The sequence below is a fragment of the Megalopta genalis genome, unplaced genomic scaffold, assembly GCF_051020955.1.
Source record: "Megalopta genalis isolate 19385.01 unplaced genomic scaffold, iyMegGena1_principal scaffold0043, whole genome shotgun sequence".
NCBI classification, from domain to species: domain Eukaryota; kingdom Metazoa; phylum Arthropoda; class Insecta; order Hymenoptera; family Halictidae; genus Megalopta; species Megalopta genalis.
Genome location: NW_027476112.1, coordinates 771,354 through 792,925, shown reverse-complemented (window position 1 = coordinate 792,925; position 21,572 = coordinate 771,354). Strand labels below are relative to the sequence as shown.

The following is a 21,572-nucleotide window of genomic DNA, read 5'->3' as shown; positions in this document are numbered from 1 at the left end:
GGTAAAAAACGCTGGTGTAATAACGCTAAATATGTTTTAACCAATAAGATTCGTCCAGAGGAGGTTATAGATGATATACAATAGAATGATGAAATGTGATGATGTGTCGTGAAGGTCATAAATGATACGATTAAGCGATCAATTTATGGCTATAAAGCTGTATCGAAATTTGCAAGCGCAATCGATTGTAGCGAAGCTAGGCTGCAAGCGCAAAAGTATTACAAGCGTAATATGAATTGCGCGCACAAGAGCAGAGAAGAATTACAAGCGTAACTATATGTATCTACGTAACAGTAGCTGATAACTGAGATGACAAATGAAAACTAGCCACGGTCGCGGTGTGAGGGCCTATTTATTTCGTTGTGAATATTGAAAACTAAGCAGCACTGAATGTTCGTTACAGTGCACGAGGGCAATGTCCTAACGAACAACGTTACATGGGAAACGACGGAAAATAAATAATGGTCGCGCTAGAATTCTTATGTGATTTTAGACACACGGGGCTATTTGTTTCAGCGTACTGGATCTGTATTGGAAAATTTATAGTTGGGTCGGGTTGTTGCTTGACAAATTTCCAATATTCGGAATCAGCAACGGAATCGCCAACATCTAATTTCACCACAAATGAAGAGTTGCATTAAATGGAACATTCAGATTGAGAATACTCCATTTTTTGTTACTGCAGAGCTGTGCATTCTTGGTAGTTTGCAGGAGATTTCTTGTACTCTACGCGCCCGAAATAACTAAATGTGTTTCTGTAATGGTTATAATATATGGAGGAAGAAAAGCAGTACAACGCCCACTCTTATGTTATTCATCGAAACCAAATTATTCGAAATGCATTAATGATACTACTGCAGCTTGGTTTCAGTAGTCGAAGACAACTATGGCTGGGCTATTAATTATCTCATATCTTTCGATATTAATTATAGGTAAATATAGCCATTTTCAAAGCATGGTCACAACTATCAACCTCAATTTCCAAAGTATTTCGAAATTTGGTTCCAAAATTTCAAATAGTGTGATATACATAACCAGAAATGTAACCTGCAGTGGATACATTCTCAATAAACCGGCAACAAATATTAATCACATAATGAAAAATACCAAGATTGCACGATTCCTACTAAACATTCAAGTGGAAATATAGAAAGCAGGAATTTGTTTGCTTGAAGATTTACGGCTTTAATCGTCAGCAAAAACCGATTGGATCAATATGGAGATTGAGTGATGCAGTTTTCATGCCAAGATTCACGTCAGTGTTCAGCAGATATCTCGAAGACTGGTTCTTCTGCTTGAGACTTTGTATGGCGCGATTGCGGAAGTAATCAACAAGAAAAGGAAGACTACATTGATCTGAATTTCGATGTACTTTTGGGGCAAGGATTTCAGATTTGATATTGGATCTTTCATACCGAACTTTCCTGGATTTGGTTAACAGTCTGAAACATTTACTTCTCGGGGTGAACAGGATCGGAAGTGATTGTGCGAAGTCGTGTATATTATCTATGAATCAAATTGTGCAGTAATGGCACTAAAAGTCATGTAGAAGCAAACTTGAAATCTGAATCGGTAATTTTTATTTACACGTCATTATTTGCTGTTGCTTTCCATTAGTTAAAAACTTGCAACCATATTTGGATAACAAGCAATACAGCTTCAGAGGATTGATTGCCTTGCTACTTATTTCTACATTCAAATCCTACTGCCACTAGAGATATTGCTTTCTTGAGTACGTTGATCAATTTACTGTCTGCTTCCGATTCTGACACGATTAAATCAAATACTCTAGATTTATAAAAATCCATGTTTATATGATCAATTTGGAATATTCATTCGATGAAATTGATAATGCAGATTTTCTAGTTGTAGCAAATTTTGCGAGGATATAACCTTGTTGTTGTCTATTAAGTAAGCTGCAAAGTTAAAAAGTAGGTATGTCGAATCTTTTCGAGCAAACTCAAGTATTTATAGTATTACAGAGTTAATGCAATTAATAAACTTATTTCTGAGGTTTTTCATAGTAGTGTTATTGGTTTAAACAGGTCTGTGATTTATATCGGACAGTATTTATCGCAGTTATTCTTGTGAAATGAAATCGCGTTGTATATTATGTGCTTGAATACGAACGCTGTGTATTTCGAACCTGCAATTTGGTACTATCACTGATTGTGAGACACTGCATTGGTTTAGGTTGAAGTACGGAAAAGACTCGGTCAGGAAAGTAATTTTTCATTCTTATTGGAGGTTTTTTGTAAACGTTTTTAAAAAAGACAGAAATGGTAAATGTTTATTGTTTACATAACAGTGCAATAGATTTCTCGCAATATTTTGGGTCGTAACATTCCAATTTCAAAAAATCCTTCTCGCTAACATTGTTTCTATGTGAAATGAAGTTATTTGCATAATTTGGGCTTGATCGAGTTTCGGAAATGCGTTCGAGACTAGTTTCGGAATGACAATATTTTTTAAGTAATTTTGACATTTTCGAATTTTGTGAACCTCATAGATTATTTAAAACATTATATTTTATTTAGGACAGTAATTTAAATAGTTAGAATGTTCAAAAATCTTATTTCTCTTTAATCAAAAATAATAAATTATCTTTGATATAATTAATCAAGTTAATGCGAATGAACTCCTGGGGCGAATTTTACTTCTCTATTATATCGTATTCTATAGATGCTATTTTTATCGTTGCTATATAGGATGCTCTTTTCTACTGGTACGTTTCGAAATGTGGTTCTGATGTTTTCATGACACTCAACAACTATCTGCTACCATCACGGAAGTTGTCGAGTCGTCTCATCGGATACAGATAACGGCTTTGATTGTGGTAGGCTTCAGCGAGGTTCGTCGTGATTTGGTAGAATGACATCATCCATTGGTTCGTTGAATTCCAAGAAATTTCTGAGAATTTACCTTGTCTTGGTACTGGAATTTTAAAGTCTAATGAACATTCGTTGATACGTAATACATATGTGGCATTATTGTTAATTGTACCATTATTTGTTAATTAAATTTAGATCTTACATGTGCAATTTTCAATTTGTTAGTGTGTACTATACGTAGATTACGTCCAATTAGTATTTCTATTCGGCAATAGAAATACTAATTTTCCTATTTTAGACTCTCTTTCATAAGTTAAATTAAATCTAATGGTTCATAAACTTCTTTAATTTGCAAATTTGAATTTTGTCGTCGTTTTCTATTTAACATTTCACCATAATTTTTAGGATTAGAATTTATTATATTGAGGAGGTGGGATCGGCGACGGGAAGAGAGAATTGAACCCGGTTACAATTAGACTATCTTTATTTACAATCGGAACTAAACTCGCGACGCTCGCGTACCGTTCCCGACGAGGGTTCTTACTGAACTAACCATTCGCTCACCGATGCATCCCATCCAGATCATTCTTTCTCATTCTCACGGTTCGCTTTCACTCTGTCCTGGCTAGACGCATTCATTCTACGCGACACTCAAACCAATCGTCTAGACATTCGCTCGACGCTAACGCACAGCATGCAGCCCGGCCCATTCGTCCAAACATTCTTACGCCTTAAAACTAAACACATGGCGGAGACGTGGCGCCGGCTTGTCGCCGCCACATCACCCCCCCGCCAGTGATTGACTCGATCACGAAACTTGCAATCGGTCCGGGAAACGCACTCTTCTTCCGGACCGTGTGGTGCGTAAACCCGCACCTGGTGGTACTACTATGGGGGGCGGCACCGCCGGACCCCGAGATGGTGGCGATGGTTGGGGCGGCTGCCCCGTAAACTCGCTCGGAGTGGGTGGTGATGGTGGTGTTGGTGGCCCCTCGGACTCTCCAGGTAACGCTGGCTGTGTTGCCCCTGGTATCGTCGGCGGTGCTGGATCTGTAGCCAGCAAGTACGCCGGCTTTAGGCGATCTATGGTCACTGTAACCGCCTTGTCCCGGATACTGAGGGAGTAAGTCCGGTCCCCTCGCTCGAGGACCCTGTATGGGCCGTCGTATGGCGGCTGGAGGATTCCTCGCACGGCGTCGTTCCGCACGAACACATGCTCTGCCGTGGCGAGGTCCTTGAAAACGAAAACTCGTTTCGTCGAGTGATTGCTGCCAGGCGTTGGGGCGAGGGTCGCGAAATGCTTTCGTAATCCCGCGACAAAATCCCCTGGCAGCGGCAGCGACTCCGCTCTCTGTGGGACCAGGAATTCCCCTGGTAGGCGCAGTGTCTCGCCGTAGACCAGCTCAGCTGCGGTGGATTGTAAGTCCTCCCTCCAGGCTGCGCGGATGCCCAGCAAGATGGTGGGAAGAACCTTTGTCCAGCTGACGTTTTGCTGGCAACGGATTGCTGCCTTAAATTGGCGGTGGAATCTCTCCACCATTCCGTTTGCCGCCGGGTGATAGGCCGTTGTCCGCCAGTGGGCTGCACCTGTTAGCTGCGACAATGCCTGAAACAAGCGCGACTCGAATTGTCGACCCTGGTCGGTCGTCACGCGCAACGGGGTTCCGAACCGTGAAATCCAACCCTCGTAAAAGGCGCGTGCCACGGTCGAAGCTTCTTGATCCCGAATTGGGAAAGCCTCGGGCCAGCGCGTAAAACGGTCGACGCAGGTTAAACAGTACCTGAACCCCTCTGAGACCGGAAGGACTACAATGTCTATGTGCACGTGCTCGAATCTTCCGGTCGGCGCGTCGAAACTTCCCGGCGGCGCGAAAACGTGCTTGTTTATTTTGGCGCGCTGGCACGGAACGCAACCGCGAGCCCAACTCCGGCAATCGGCTTTAACGGACGGCCACACATATCGTTCCGTCACGAGTCTCACCGTTGCTTTAACACCTGGATGCGCCAAGCGGTGCATCGAGTCGAATGCGGCTCGCCTGAATTGTCCCGTGACGAAAGGTCGCGCAATCCCGGTAGACACGTCACAGATCACTTCAGTGTTCGAATCGGGCGGGCGTATCCGTTTTAGACGTAAATTGTTTTTTATTTTCCCGCTCATGTACGCCTGAAGTTCCGCGTCGCGCTGCTGAGACTCCGCCAAATCGGTGTAGCTGAAAGACTCTACCACTTCTTCCAACCTGGATAGCGCGTCGGCGACGACGTTGTCCTTCCCGGCGATGTGGCGGATGTCGGTGGTGAACTGCCCGATGAAATCCAGGTATCTAAATTGCCTGGGAGAACATTTCTCGGGCTTTTGTTGGAAGGCGAAGGTCAACGGTTTGTGGTCCGTGTAGATGGTGAATGTTCGCCCCTCCACCATGTGTCGGAAATGCTTGATTGCCGAGTAAATGGCCAACATTTCCCGGTCGTACGCGCCGTAATTCCGCTCGGCAGCGCTGAGCTTCCTGGAGAAGAAAGCCACCGGCTGCCAATCCTTTCCGACCCGCTGCTGCAGTGCCGCACCTGCAGCAAAATCGGACGCGTCGCAGAACAAGGCGAGTGGCGCGTCGTCCCTCGGATGCGACAATAACGCCGCCTGCCTCAAACTGTCCTTCGCCTCGGCGAAAGCCGCGGTAGCTTCCTCGGTCCACGCCAACTTGGCGTTACCCTTGATGCCGTCGTGCAGTAGGTTATTGAGGGGCGCTTGTACCTGCGCAGCCCTGGGCATGAAACGCCTATAGAAATTTAGCATACCCAGGAACTGCCTCAGCCGTTTTGCGGTGGTCGGTTGGGGGTAGTTGGTGATCGCCTCCACCTTTGATTCCAACGGGCTGGTGCCTTTGGACGATACGGTGAACCCCAGGAATTTAACCTGCGCCTGGCCGAAAATGCATTTCGTCTCGTTGACGGTCACGCCGTACTTGTCGAGGCGTGAAAAAACTTCCTCCAAGTGGCGCAAGTGCTGCTCTTCTGTCGACGATGCCACCAGTATGTCGTCGATGTACGCGTACACAAAATCCAAGCCGCGCAGCACCTCGTCGATGAAACGTTGAAACGTTTGTGCCGCGTTTCGCAATCCGAACGACATACAGGGGAACTCGAATAGTCCGAAAGGGGTGGTTATCGCGGTTTTGGCGATGTCCTCTGTGGCCACTGGAATCTGGTTATACGCGCGCGCCAGATCTATTGTGGAGAACACCGTCTTCCCGTGAAGCGCGTGAGAAAAGTCCTCGATGTGCTTCACGGGGTACCTATCCGGCACCGTGCGCGCATTTAAAGCTCGGTAATCCCCGCACGGTCGCCAAGCGTCCTGTTCTTTTTTGGGCACCATATGGAGAGGCGATGACCACGCACTTTCCGACGGTCGCGCGATGCCGAGACGCATCATCGTCTCGAATTCTTGTCGCGCGTGCCTCAAACGATCCGGCGCGAGACGCCGGGGCCTACAAGCCACAGGCGGACCCGGCGTTGTGCGGATGTAGTGCACCGTTTCATGTTGCACTTGCACGGGTGTCCCCACTGGTCGCGTAATGTTCGGGAAACGTTGCAGCAATTCGTGGAATTTCGAATCACCGAAAATTGTCTTCACCGAGGGCGCCGATGGCCCGCACTCGCGCACTGAGCGTCCTGGCACCGTCATCGACGTCACCTGGTCTAAAAGTTTGCACTTTCCGACGTCCACCAATAGTTCGTAATGCGCGAGGAAATCCACGCCTATAATCGGCTTTGACACGTCGGCCACCACGAAACGCCATACGAAAACGCGATGGAGCCCGAAATCGAGGCTCAGCGTAACCGTCCCGTACGTGGCAATTTCCGACCCGTTCGCCGCATATAAAACGTAAGATGCGCGTTCGCGGAACCCGCGAGTTTTCGATCGAGGAAAAACGCAGAGATCGGCACCGGTGTCGATTAAAAACTGCGTTCTCGTTACTCGATCGGTGACGAACAAACGGCGCGATGGTGGGCAGTGGTCGCTGGCCGTCATTAACGACTGCCCATCTCGTTTCCCGACGCGGACCAATTGCATGGGTGTTCGCAACGGAACGCGTTCGCGCCGAACTTGTAGTGGTAAAAACACTTCCCGCCTCGTAGCGCGGTTCGTCGTTCTCGGGATAGCGATCGCGCTCGGCCCGGGGTGGATGGTCGCCGTTGGGAAAAACGCGGACCGGGGTTTATCTCGCGACGAATTGCTGCGAGCTCCTGCCGAAACGTCGCCGTGAGCTGTGCCATCTTCGAGCACAGTTGTTCCTCAACTTCGCACATATCCCTCGACGGCCGTGCGACGGGACCCGCAGAGGCCTCGGCTACCCGCGTGCGTGGGCCCATCGTGTCAGCGATGGTGTCGGCCAAGTCGGCCACTCGGTCGAGCTCGACGTCTCGCTGCGTCGCCAGGATGACCTGCATGCTCGCGGGGAGCCGGCCCAACCACAAGGTACGCAGTATCTCCTCCGACACGGCTGTTCCTCCCAAGGTCCGCAGGTGGCGTAAGAACTGCGACGGTTTGCGGTCGCCCATCTCCTCGTGCTCGAGGAGACGCCGAGTCTTCTGCTCCTGCGACGCCCCGATCCGCCTTATCAGCTCTGTCTTGAGCCTAGTGAACGGCTCAGCCGGGGGATTCAAGATGATTTCGCGGACCTCGGCCGCGTATTCTGGTTTGAGCGCGCCCAGGACGTACCCGAACTTCGTCTTTTCGGTCGTAACGCCGCTCGTCTCGAAGCTCGCCTCGACCATCGCGAACCACAGCTCGGGGTCGGTCGGCGAAAATTCCGGTATTTTCACCGCGACGCGGCTGACTGTCGATACGGGCGGGGATGCCATCGTACCGAATAAACGTGCGAATGTCCGTGTTCTCTTCCGAAAACTCCCGATCCACTGCCACGAAACCACGAACGAAATGCGACTGCAAAATTCGTGTCGTTCGCTTCCTTTAGATCACGTCGGGGTCACCAATGAGGAGGTGGGATCGGCGACGGGAAGAGAGAATTGAACCCGGTTACAATTAGACTATCTTTATTTACAATCGGAACTAAACTCGCGACGCTCGCGTACCGTTCCCGACGAGGGTTCTTACTGAACTAACCATTCGCTCACCGATGCATCCCATCCAGATCATTCTTTCTCATTCTCACGGTTCGCTTTCACTCTGTCCTGGCTAGACGCATTCATTCTACGCGACACTCAAACCAATCGTCTAGACATTCGCTCGACGCTAACGCACAGCATGCAGCCCGGCCCATTCGTCCAAACATTCTTACGCCTTAAAACTAAACACATGGCGGAGACGTGGCGCCGGCTTGTCGCCGCCACAATATCGTTCGTCGATAATTGTTCGACAGGGATTTCAGGTTGTGACGGTGCTTCTTGAGCTTCGGGAGTTGGGATGCGTAGATTATCTTCTCTTTGAAACAAGGACGTTTCTTCCATCCTTGTCCTTTTTCGTACTGGATCGAATATTGGCGAGATCTTTGACGAGACAGAAGATGCAATCCTTTTTCCTAATGACGGGTTGTATCTTGAATATCTATCCTTCGTTGTCTCTAGGTCGATGTAGTCGTCTTCTTTTTCCTAATTACGTCTTGGATCCAAGAGTCTTCTGCTGTTGTCGATGGTATAGTTCCCTTTTTATTTTCTACAATCGTCGGTTGTATAGGTAAGCACATTTTTGGTGGATTTCTAGATAGAGCATCTGCATTAACGTTGGCTTTGCCCCTTTATATTCTATCTCGTACTCATATTCCGCTAATTTCAACTTCCATTTCCACAATCTGGATATAGGATCTTTAATCGAGTGTAGCCATATTAAAGGTTTATGATCTGTGATGATTCTAAATTTTTGTCCTTACAAATATGGTCGAAAATATGAAGTACAATACACAATAGCTAAGCATTCTTTCTCTATGGTAGAGTATTTTTGAGAGGCGTATGCAATATTTATATAGGCAAGTCCTTTCTAACAGGTTCTTGACTAAGTATCCTTTTAGATAGCAGCTGCTGTGGGTGAAGTAGATTGTTTTCTTTTTTTTTGAGGATCTGATTACAGGTAGTAGAGGATTCAGTATAAAGTCTTTGCAGGAAAGTTGCAAGCAATATGCGCAACAAGTTAATCAGTCGAAGAAAGGCTCATGTTTGGGTAATGCTGTAAAAGAAGAATATGAAAACTTTGTGAATATATTCCACACATTGAATTTACTGCAGAAGACATTGGAAATATGGGTTCCGGTCCAGAAATAAGAAATCTAAAGTTGAAAAATGTTCTATGCGGAAGTCCTGAAATTTTAGGAAAAATGATATATGAAAAGTATGGCGCAAAAATTAGGTAAGGTAGATGATCCAGGTGGTAATATTATTTATATGATGAATTACAGAAATCATTTTGTACCACTTCTTAGTAATATTGAAAAAGATATAAAGAGAAGCATGAAAGTTTCTAGAGAGGAAGCTCGTGGTAATGTGATAGATTCATACTCGAACAATATTTCCAAATCTTACATTTCTATGCAACTACGAGATATTAAAAATAACTCACACAAACAAAGTGGTCATTCAAGGAGTACAAGTAAGGAAAATCGTGAAATTGGTGCAAGCTCTAGAAAACGTAAACATACTGTTACGGACAAAGATAGTAAGGTACCAAAAAGTGGGCACATTGATATAAATGATACTAGCAATGAGGATTCGGAATTTCTTAATGATTTACAAGATGGATCTAGACGGGATGGATTGAGTAATGCTTATCAACGTATACCTCATCAATTGATTGGACTTATGTATCAATTAGACTTGTCGATTCTTTGCTTACTAAGGAAGTCCATATATAAACATAAATATCCTTCATCATCTAGAAATTGAAAATGTAGACAAATATTATACAGATAATAATATTAGTTATGCCAGATTATTTACTAAAGAAAATCGAAGTTTCTCCATGAATAATTACCTTAATAGTTTTGTTAAACATCTAATCTCTAAGACAGATGATTTATCAAATGATATAGAATACCTTGTTATCTATACTAATTCAAGCTTGAATCTTGCGAAAGGAAACAGATTAAAAAGGGGACGATTTAAAAACTTTTATCCGTTTAAATTTGATAGCATGGAAGAACGTGATGTCATATTAAGAGACTTTTTCTTTACAAATGATAATATACAAGGGCGTGGTTTTTATCAATTTGCGCGAGATAAAATAATAAGAGATGAACTTTTAAAGCGATTAGAATTTTCGTCTGCTATGCAGACAGTAATAAAAGATAGGAAATATTCCCGGAAAGAAATAAAAGAAGCATCTTTGGATAAATTAGTATTTGCAGTTAATCAACCTAATAGAGAAGAATTGAACAGCATTATCAAAAGTGAAATGGGAAGAAATAGTAAAGTTCACGACGGTTATGTAGCATTACAAAAAATTGTGTTACGTGATTTAATAGCTTCAGAAAAAGATGGAAAACTTGGAAGTTATATATCTGAAATTACATATGGATCCAATTTATTAATGTCCTTCTTACACAATATGTTCTTGCGTAAAAACATGTTTCTCATCAATTTTGAGGAAAGAAACTATGGCATATCTGTTGACGTCACTATCAATTATAAAGATAGCATTACTTGTATAAAGCCTCACAATACAAATAATAGTATTGGTTATTATCAGTTATTTCCTTCTAAACGGCAGGAGAAAAAGAATACATTTTCTGTGAATAAGTGCTTCGCTCTTTTCATTGAAAAATTAGAAAAGGATGAAAATATAAAATATTTTGTCATCTATACTAATGCAGACCTAAATCTTACAGAAGAAAAGAAATTCAAATATGAACGATCTAAAAATTTCTATCCTTTACAATTTAATATAACATAAATATTAAAAAAAAAGGATATAAGATTTTAAAAGATTGTTTTTGTATAAATGAGAATGGTCTTTATCAATTTTCGCAAAAAGAAATGACAAGGCTTTTAAATTTGTTAAAGCTGCCACCTTTTTGGCAGAAAGAAAAAGAAGAAGGAAGACTTTCTGGCGAGAGTGAAAAAGAAATAAAAGAGAAATTTTTAGATAGACTAATATTTGCAGTTAATCAGTGTGACAAGGAAGCATTGAACAGTGTTATTAGAAATGGGATAGATGAGGGTAATGTTCCATATAATTGCGAAGAATTACATGAAATAGCGTTACGTTGGTTAGAATCTCACGAATTTGGCCCTATTACTAAGGGAATAATGGAAAAGTTTTTGGGAGATATAAAATATAATAGGTCTAGTTATCAGGAAATTGTAGAAAATATTGATGAAGAAATCAAATTTGCCAGAAGTGTAGTTGGCAGAGAAGGAATATCTGCATTTTATCAATTTTTAAGTTTCTTAATTAAGGGAGAAGGGAAAATATGTCGGGAGGTACTAAAGAAGGAAAGAATAAATTTAGCTACTATGTCGAGTATTTTGCATGTGACAGGAGCTAACGCTGCAAAAGCCTTTAAAGACTTACATATCCTTTGGTTTGATGAAGAAGGAAGTAAAACACAATGTTTAAAAACTCTGGAGAAAGAAGGAATAAATCTAACTAATATTTCCAGTATTTTGAATGTAGCAGGAGCTAATGCTGCAAAAGCTTTTAAAGGCTTATATGATCTTTGGTTTAATGAAGAAGGAGGTAAAACACAATATTTAAAAACGTTAGAAAAGGAAGGGATACGTCTATCTAATATTTCCAGTATTTTACATGGAGCAAGAGCTAAAGCTCCTGAAACTTTTACAAATTTATATGATCTTTGGTTTGATAAGGAAGGAAACAAAAGACTATATATAAAAACTTTAGAAAACGAGAAGATAAATCTGTCTAATATGTCCAGTATTTTGAATGGTGCAGGAGCTAACGCTGCAGAAGCTTTTAAAGATTTATATGACTCTTGGTTTGATGCAAGAGGAAATCAAACACAGCGTTTAAAACATTTTATTGAAGGCGAAGATGAGGGAAGTAACTTTACGTTGCATAACTTGTCTAGCATATTAAGTAGAGAAGGAGGCAAGGCTAAAGGTGCTTTTCAAGAGTTGCACAGCGTTTGTTTTAATAGCAAAGGACAAAGAACAGAGCTTTTAGAGGACTTCTACAACGCAGGTTTTAGACCAAGTAACTTATCCTCTATACTATGTGGAACAGGAGCTCATGCTTCTTTTACTTTGAAACAACTGCATAATATTTCTTTTAATAAGAAAAGAAAGAAAACACAGCTTTTAAAGGATTTTTACAATGTGGGTTTTAGGCCGTGCGATTTATGTGGTATATTGAGTGCAGCAGCGAATAGTTTAAAAGAATTTCATGATATTTGTTTTATAAACGAAACAAAAGAGTATTTGAATCGTTTCTTAATTGAGATGAAAGGTTTTACACCAAAAAATTTATCTAAAATATTGCATGGAGCAGCAACTAAGATTTGTTCTGCTTTAAAAGATTTTCATGATATCTGTTTTGATGGGAATGGAAACAAAACACAACTTTTAAATGATTTCCATAAAGCAGGCTTTATGCCATGCAATTTATCTAACATATTATCCATGACAGGAGATAATGCTACTTCCATTTTAAGAAATTTCCATAAATCTTGTTTTAATAAAGAAAATTGTTTAAATCATTTCTTAGCTGAGAAAGAGCTTTTTATGCCAAAGGATTTATCTAAGATTTTATATGCAGGAGGACTTGGTACTTGCCATACTTTTGAAAAGTTGCATGATCTTTGCTTTGATAAGGTAGGAAATAAAACAGATTATTTAAATAATCTTATAAAAAATAACTCGCCGAATGCGATACTTAATATACTATATAAAAAAGTAAAAAAAATTAAAAAAGCTCCTTTGCTTTCTTAGTAGAAACGGGCCAAAGGCAATATTGGGATAGTTCACAACAAAATGATCCTAAGAGAAAAACCCGTAAGTGTACTAGTAATCAGAGTAAGAGCAAAGGAGGTAGTAAAAATAGCAACAAGCTCTCTGGGATCTTCTAGATAAAAGAGGAGTTAGCGTGACATCTAGAGAATATCTTGATAGCCCGAGAAATAGCAAGAACATAGAAGAAGTGGTACAAGTAACCAATGTAATTCCTTTTATAGTTCGAAAACGTGAAATTGAAGAAGCACAGCAAACATGCAGGCCGTAGCAATCTTTGCCAAAACAATTGGTTAAAGGAGCAATTAATTTTATAATCCACGAGCTCGCTCTTGATTTTTCTGCTTGTGAAAACACCTGAAATTCATCTAAATCATTTAATAGTGGAAACAGTTATTTCTTCCTTGAGCCTTTTTGACCTTATAAAAACATAAAGTTAATTATTGTCGATGAAGAGCATGATTCGTCTTTTAAATAAGAACAGGAAATTATATACATACAATGCTCGAGATATGGCGATAATTTTAGCCAAATTTGAAAATATTCCGATCATTTTATCATCGACTTCTCCACTGTTTGAAAGGATCCATCATGTTAATAACGGGAATTGCAATCACGTGATGTTAACTAAGCGATTTGATGATGCAAATGGAACAGGCTATTAACGATACCTACAAGGAAGGGCTTTCTCCCACAATAATATGTTAATTTTGTTATATAGAAGAGGATAATTTATTTTTGTTAATTTTTTAAAGATTATTTGAGTAGTCTCACCGAAATATTTGTTTATAATAATAGATTTTAATTGTTAATTCGTCCACTGATAAGTTAAGATAGAGTTTGAATAAAGTTTATATATTGGGAAAAATAACGCTTTTTTTCCACCTTCACCGACGCGAACCCCAGTGTTACATTTTTCTAAACTGCAGAGGAAAGACGCAACTAGCAAGCAATTCGTAAAATTGTAGATATGAAATTCGGCAGGGAGCGAACAGCTCGCTTTGCCAGTCCAGTTCTCTATAAGCGCATTTCCTCTCTGTCCGACTACCTTGCGCTCTATACGTGTATTTTCGATTGGTCTGGTTCCCTAACGTCTAATACGTCCATTTTAAGTCTGAACGTCTTACGAGCTCAAATAGACTTCTTTAAGACATCATATTTCAGACGTTGAAACGACGCCCGAAACAAGATTATTTAAACAAGATTTTACAAGATTTTTTCCCTCGTAATAAGACTTAATTCTGTTTGTACTATACACAGTATTGTACTATAAGAAAATTATACATATTTCTGTTTGAATCGTTCAAACGAACACGGTAACAGAAAGTGTATTTGTATGTATTATTTATAATAAGTTTGCTCGACAAAATTTGAATGCAAATTGTTATATTAAGTTTAATGTACTACGCTACAATTCATAACTTCTACTAACGTATAGTTTAAAGCTAACGAGGAGACTTTTGCGACGAACGTGTCCGCACGGTGTATAGTCGCCTTCTCGTCAAGTCTGAATAATGCATATAGCGGCTTGAGTACGAATCATGCATAATTAAAGTGTGGAGTCGTATAAGTGTGGATAAAGTATTACTATACTACTTTCATGCATGCTATAGCGAAGACAACCTGCAAAATTGACATCACTTTTTTCGTCACTATTTTAAATCGTGGGTTTAAACATGAATGTAGAGTATTATCAAAATCTGAATCATAATAATGTTCTATGTGAAATATATAATAGAATGAACCATCTACATCTTACAGTTGTATGTATTTACGTAACCGGAGTATGAAGTTTTGAAAATATGTAGTACTCAGGAAGGCTTATAAAGTGCAAAAATAAGTTAAATGTTCGACAATCTTCAAAATTACTAGTTCGTTATTTTTATAAGAGTTTATGTTGCAAATATATCTTTTCGTTGGGAACTCTAGTAGTGTTGGAAGGATGAATTGGATAGTAGACTGTATAGTAAAAAACGCTAGTGTAATAACACTAAATATATTTTAACCAATAAGATTTGTACAGAGCAGCATAATATACAATAGAATGATAAAATCTAATGATGTATCATGAAGGTCACGAATTTATACGATCAAGCGATCAATTTATGATTACAAAGCTGTAGCGAAATTTGCAAGTGCAATTGATTATAGCGAAGCTAGGCTGCAAGCACGAAAGTATACAGACACTGGACTGCAAGAGCAGAGAACTTAGAGTTATATATATATATATACTAGCGCAACTATATGTATTTATATATATATACGTAACAGTAGTTGATAACTAATGCCACGTTCGCGGTGTGAGGGCCTATTTATTTCGTTGTGAATATTGAAAACTAAGCAGCACTGAAAGTTCGTTACATTGCACGAAGGCAATGACCTAACGAAGAGCGTTGCATGGGAAACAACGAAAAATAGGTAACGGATTTGATATTGGGATTATTGGAAGGTGATAAATACATTGCGACGTTGCAAAAAAAAGACTGTTTGAAGTGTTTACTACGGGTTGTCTACCTTGACGGGCGTCGAACTCGAACAGCTGAGCTCGACTTAATGTAAAAAAACTAACGTCGGGCTAGAGTTCTTATGCATCGATCCAAGTGATACGAGTAAAGAGGAGGTAATGTACTGGCGATCTAAAATTGTTCGATTTGATTTTAGAGATACGGGGCCATTTTTTTCAGTGTACTGAATCTGTATTGGAAAATTTATAGTTGGATCGGGTTGTTGCTTGACAAATTTCCAATATTCGGAATCAGCAACGGAATCGCCAACATCTAATTTCACCACAAATGAAGAGTTGCATTAAATGGAACATTCAGATTGAGAATACTCCATTTTTTATTACTGCAGAGCTGTGCATTCTTGGTAGTTTGCAGAACATTTCTTGTACTCTACGCGCCCGAAATAACTAAATGTTTTTCTGAAATGGTTATAATATGGAGGAAGAAAAGCAGTGTAACAGAGTAGTCGTTGGTTTCAGTAGTTGAAGACAACTATGGCTGGATACGACAACGATACTTACCTAAGTATTAATTACAGGCAAACTTATTTCTGAGGTTTTTCATAGTAGTGTTATTGGCTTAAATAGGTCTATGATTTATATTGGACAGTATTCATCGCAGTTATTCTTGTGAAATGGAATCGCGTTGTATATTATGTGCTTGAATACGAACGCTGTGTATTTCGAACCTGCAATTTGGTACTATCACTGATTGTGAGACACTGCATTGGTTTAGGTTGAAGTACGGAAAAGACTCGGTCAGGAAAGAAATTTTTCATTCTTATTGGAGGTTTTGTAAACGTTTTTAAAAAAGACAGAAATGGTAAATGTTTATATTGTTTATATAACAGTGCAATACATTCCTCGCAATATTTTGGGTCGTAACATTCCAATTTCAAAAAATCCTTCTCGCTAACATTGTTTTTATGTGAATTGAAGTCATTTGCATAATTTGGGCTTGTGATCGAGTTTCGGAGATGCGTTCGAGACTAGTTTCGGAATGACAATATATTTTTCAGTAAACTTGACAATTTCGAATTTGACGAACGTCATCAATTATTAAAAACATATTTTATTTGGGACAGTAATTTAAATTGTTCGAATATTCAAAAATCTTATTTCTCTATAATCATAAATAAATTATTTTTGATGATATAATTAAATAAGTCAATGCGGGAGAACTCCTGGGGCGAATTTTACTTCTGTATTCTATCGTATTCTGTAGATGCTATTTTTATCGCTGGTATACAGGGTTTCTCAAAATAATATTACTTGAATTGACCTCAGGAACCCTCCATTTCCGCAAGTAACATAATTTTGGAACACCCTCTATATGGTGTCAGAATGTTCACTTTACTGTACACTAGAGGTAAGCAGGGATCTGAGATTTCAGGTTAGAATCGGGTCGAAAATTTTCTATGAGTTGGGGTCAGAACCCGAAACTTGGGGTGCGGTCCCCCGCAGCGCCGAAGCAAGATGATTCATGGGGGGAGTATAAATCTCCCCCCCCCCGGGACGCGGCTGGCCACCGCCATTCCATCCTGGTGGCCGGCCAGGCGAAGGGGAGTCGCGGTTGTGTTCTTTGAGAGTTCCCGTGGCTCTCCCGCTAATCGCCAGCGTCCTAGGCCGCCGAAAAAGAGGTAACCAGGAATCTGAGATTTCAGGTTAGAGTCGGGTCGAAAATTTTCTTTGAGTTTGGATCAGAACCCGAAACTTTGGGTCCCGAAATGTTCAAAAATATAGTGTATATTACATATTACATGTTACTCGTGAACTCGCCGCGAAATCTATATAGCGGGGCGGTGTCCTTCGGGAGCTGGTTTTGCAAGTAGCACCTTGCTTCTGGCTCCTGGTGAAACGCTGACGAGTGTATTTTGTTTGTTTATGCTGGGATGTTGGATCCGTTGCAGCCTGTATTCCAGACTTATCAAGTGAATTATGTGATTGTGGTTACCTGCAGGATGTAAAAAATTCATTTTAATGAGTGACTGAAGGAGAAGAATTTGCAAAAGAACTCCGGCTTGAGAGGATGCCGTTGAATAATATGGTAAATAATATGATTATATTGTTACGGTGACTTGTCCAAAACAAGTCGCTGTAATGTGAAACTGCCCTGTTGTGAACAACTCCTTAAAAAATAATAGAAGATAGGGGTTGCCACGGAAGAGTGTTACCAACGGACAATCGGAGAGTCGAAATCGGTCCGTCGAACGAGCAACATTTCAAATTGAAAGATCTGAAATATAATCGTATTGAGTTGTATTATAGTTTATGTTCTTTATTGTAAATAAAATGCCGCGATGCGAGAGAAACGGAGTGATTCGCAACAATATGATAAGTAGAGGATAGGTGTGGAGAGGAAAGGAGGGTAGGGTGAGTCAGTGATGAGGAAGTGGGGGTGTTAGATTGAGTGAGTAGTGGTGTATTGCCATTTATTGCTTTGGGTGTGTTGGGGTCAAGTCATGTTGAATTAGGATTCTACGTGGAAAAGTGCTGAGAGTCGGAGTTAACTATTTGTTAAGGCTCGAGAATTAGTAGGTTTCAAGATTATTGGAGTTAGGAGGAAGGGAGGGAAAGAGGAGTTCGTTGTTATGATTGTTGTACTTTGTTGAGCTTGTAGCTCCTGTAGTGGTTGTTGCTCTAGATGACGTGAAGAACTTCAACGTTGAGTGTTCTGTTGAGCAGAGGGAGTGTACAAGATCTGTGTGTATGGGCTATAATTGCCGCAGTTTGTTGGTTAAAGTTGCTTGAGATGCGTCAGGAACGGGGGTAAATGAAATGTAATTATTGGACGTGCGAATTGTAAAAAGAGATAATAGGAGTGCAATGCATGCAACCGCGCAGGAACATTTGCTATGTTACGAGTCGAGGGCCAGGCAGCTTTGCGTGGTCAGAGGTTCGATGCGATTGGGATTTTTTATAAGGGAGATTGCGTGGAGTAGGTATAGGAGTTGCGTTCTGCAATCAATGGCGAGGGGAAGGCTGAGCCGGGGGGGTAAAGGGAAGGAAGCATCATCGTGAGCGGCACGCGTCGTGTGGAGGGGGGAAGTTACCGATAAGGAGTTTTGCGGTTTTGCATCCGGAGAGGCTCTCGGACGCCTTACCCGGAAGTTGCTTATCTTGCGAAGCGATATCGGGGATTTTGGTTTCGTTTATTAGATTTCTTAAAGTATGGTTTTTTTATCTCGGTATAATATTGTAGCGAGCGAGCGAGAGAGAGAGAGAGGGGAGGATGCAGCGGTTGTTCTCGCTCTTGCAAAAGCGATGCATGATTTTTCTCGCGCGTGCGTTAGGCGCGACGCATTTATAGAAGTTTGTGGTTTTGTATCCGGAGAGACTCGCGGATGCTTTACCCGTGATTTTGGTCTCGTTGAGATTTCTTAAAGTAAGTTTTTTTTATCTCGGTATAATATTATAGAGAGCGAGAGAGGGGAGTATGCAGCGGTTGTTCTCTTTTGCATCAGTTTTTCTCTTATGGACGATATGGACGGAGAGAGAGAGATGTATTTTTTGCCTTGCAACGGTTTGTTGCCACATCCTTTCCATGATTAGTGATTTTGGAAGTCTCCTTATCCGGTTTTTCTTTGCAGTAACGATGTGGATAGAGAGAGATGTATTTTTTCTGCTTTATCGTTTTTGGAGAGAGAGATGTATTATAACGATGTGAGAGAAGTGCATGTATGCATGCTAATAAATAGGTTGTCGAAACACGACGTGCGTTAAACGGCTACCATACTGTGTGCACATTGTGACGACCAAGTTTTTTAAAGAGAAGTGTGTATATATCTTGAAAGATGTTCGGGATCGATTTCATTATAGACATGGATGGGTTTAGTTTTGAAAAAAAATTTATTTGCAAAGAACTTGCCATAATTAATGTTCATTCCGGGGAAAGTAATTTGTTTGAGTTTAAGTTAGATTACAATTATAATGATTTAACGATGGCAGATCGAAAAAGTGCATGGTATGCAACAAACTTCCTGCACGGAATACCATTTAAAAATTTTAGTGGCAAGATTAATTATCGGAACGAGGATATTGGAAACATCATAAAAAAATTCATACGGCCATATAAAGAACCCATAATTGGATACAAAGGAGGGAACATCGAACGAGACATTTCATTAAAAACTGGTATAAAATCTAGAAACCTGGAGGATTTCGGTTGCCCAAAGTACGATATTTTAATAACTGACCCGTCATATGGAAAATTCAATAGTCCGTGCAGGCTACATTGCTGGATACCAAAAAAAGGATTCAATAAAAAATATCATTGTTGTTTGAGTGAGGTTCGCGTTTTTAGAGAATGGCTGCTTAAATTAAAAGGTAATTTTTTCTTTTTATTTATTTACAAATGATTTTCATTGTCTTTCTACTACATCTTCTTTTAGAGAGGGAAGATGTATTATCGGCGTCGAGGGTGGTGACGCCAAACGACGAATAAAAAATGTAATACAAAGTTTAAGGAAGAGGCAGTTTGCGATCACCATGAGAAGAGGTATGTGGAATAATTGTTATTTAAAAAATTAAAAATTAATTTTTAATAATGATTATTTTTTAATTAACAGCGTCTTCTTGAAGAGGAGGAGGAGGAGGAGGAGGCTTACGTTTGTCATCAACGGCTCAGTATTACTGTGCCCTCAGCGAGGAGCGCGTCTTTTGGAAGTAGTTCATGGAAGGTAACGTATTTTTTCCTTTTTTTTAGTTACTATTATTTTTTCATTTCCATGGTACTTTTTGTAGAAAGAGATAATGATGGACTATCGACGCGAGGAGGATAGACTTCGAAGTTTCGAATTCTGGCCAATTGAATATATTCAACCGGAGGAACTTGCAGCCGCAGGATTTTACTATCTGGGTCAAGACGATTTTGTCGCATGTTTTGCATGCGACATCGAATTGCATCGGTGGCAACACAACGACAGGGCTATGTCGGAGCATCACTTCTGGTCGAGGAATTGTCCATATGTACTGGGGGAAAATTGCGGCAACGTGCCGATCGATGCTCATCCCACAATCATTTCAATATCACCATCAAGAAGCGGTGTGGACGAGTGCGGAATCTATGATTATACCATGGACGAGAAGAGGTATATATGTATAACAAATGTTATTTTAAAAGAAATTAAAATTTATTTTTTAATAATGATTTTTCTAATTAAGAGCGTCATCCTGAAGAGGAGGAGGAGGAGGAGAAGGAGGAGGAGGAAGCTTGCGATTGTCATCAACGACGCGTTGGTGAAAGAAGAGGAAGATTATATATTGATGTCGATCATGTTTCAAAATTTTAGTAAAAAGGATTTTAATAAAAAGGATTTTAATAAAAAGGATTTATTTAACATACATTAATATACATTTTTTTAAAATACCCACAATCCTATCCAAAATTTCCCTAAAAATTATAGTTATTTCTTATTGTAGCTATTCGGTTAGCGGTTTGTTCAGGGGAAAGAGAGAACATCTTTTATGATAGGGCATGTACATTTTTCAAAAAATCATATTAGTTTACAATATTATTTTTCGCATTTATATAATTTTTCTAACAATGCTCGTCAACGGGTTGTATTCCACGATGCAGTCGTGTATCATCAAGCAGTATGCAGCCGTCGAAGGTAGGACATCCTTTCGACATTCGAATTCGATTCGCACATCGATGGTCGCATTTTTCAGCGCTTCGTTTTGTCGCGAGCAATCGATGACTACGAACGGTCCATACAGTAGAAAGTCGATTGTATTCAGTAACACCTCACCGTCGTTTTCATAATAGGACTCTTGAAATTTCGCGTACATGTCATAGAGCAACGCGTATTTATCCTTTTCGAAATCGATGTTTAAATCGTCGTAGGGATACATTTCCGAGTTCAAGTAAAGTCGAATATTAGATAAGAAGCAGGAATCGAATTGGGTAGCGTTTTTCTTTAAATCATTTTTCCTTTTGGTTTGTAACGCGAATATCACGTATCGCGGTTTTTCCATTTGCGGAGCCGTTTTTATCGCCCACGTGTGCTTCGTGGTTGTTTGCAGCATCGGATATTTGTACAGTTACACACAACTTGTGTATTTCATCCAAAGCGACGTGCGGCATTCTCCATTGAATTTTATACAAATCCAGGACAGGTTTCGCATTGTCGGACCAGCTTCGTAACGCGTTAGCGTCGTTGCGCGCGCGAATCAAAATCAATTCGTGCCGAGCATTTATTACAACGCGTTTGTAATCTTCGCAGAAGCCTAGCAATGTGTTCATAGGCACGCAAAAGTTGAAATTTCGAAAATTCGTAGGCGTTGCGATGAGATTTTCCCTCCGTTGATCATCGTTCCTGTACATC

At 40.6% G+C, this 21,572-nt stretch overlaps 1 protein-coding gene across 2 annotated transcripts; it reads left to right on the top strand.

Moving 5' to 3' along the window:
* The first annotated feature begins 9,296 nt into the window (after nt 1–9,296).
* LOC143261244 (uncharacterized) lies at nt 9,297–20,589 on the top strand. Of its 2 annotated transcripts, XM_076527831.1 has the most exons (6): nt 9,297–17,293; nt 19,256–19,572; nt 19,638–19,744; nt 19,815–19,925; nt 19,990–20,336; nt 20,410–20,589. In XM_076527831.1, the coding sequence occupies exon 1, from the start codon at nt 10,812–10,814 to the stop codon at nt 12,723–12,725; it is 1,914 nt and encodes a 637-aa protein (XP_076383946.1). In that variant the 5' UTR covers nt 9,297–10,811; the 3' UTR covers nt 12,726–17,293; nt 19,256–19,572; nt 19,638–19,744; nt 19,815–19,925; nt 19,990–20,336; nt 20,410–20,589. The 2 variants fall into 2 exon arrangements, with proteins under 2 accessions (XP_076383946.1, XP_076383945.1); XM_076527830.1 differs by having other exon boundaries at nt 9,297–19,572.
* The last annotated feature ends 983 nt before the right edge of the window (nt 20,590–21,572 follow it).

Excerpts from the sequence above, each read along its gene's own strand:
- LOC143261244 (XM_076527831.1), top strand. The coding sequence starts at position 10,812 with ATGACAAGGCTTTTAAATTTGTTAAAGCTGCCACCTTTTTGGCAGAAA.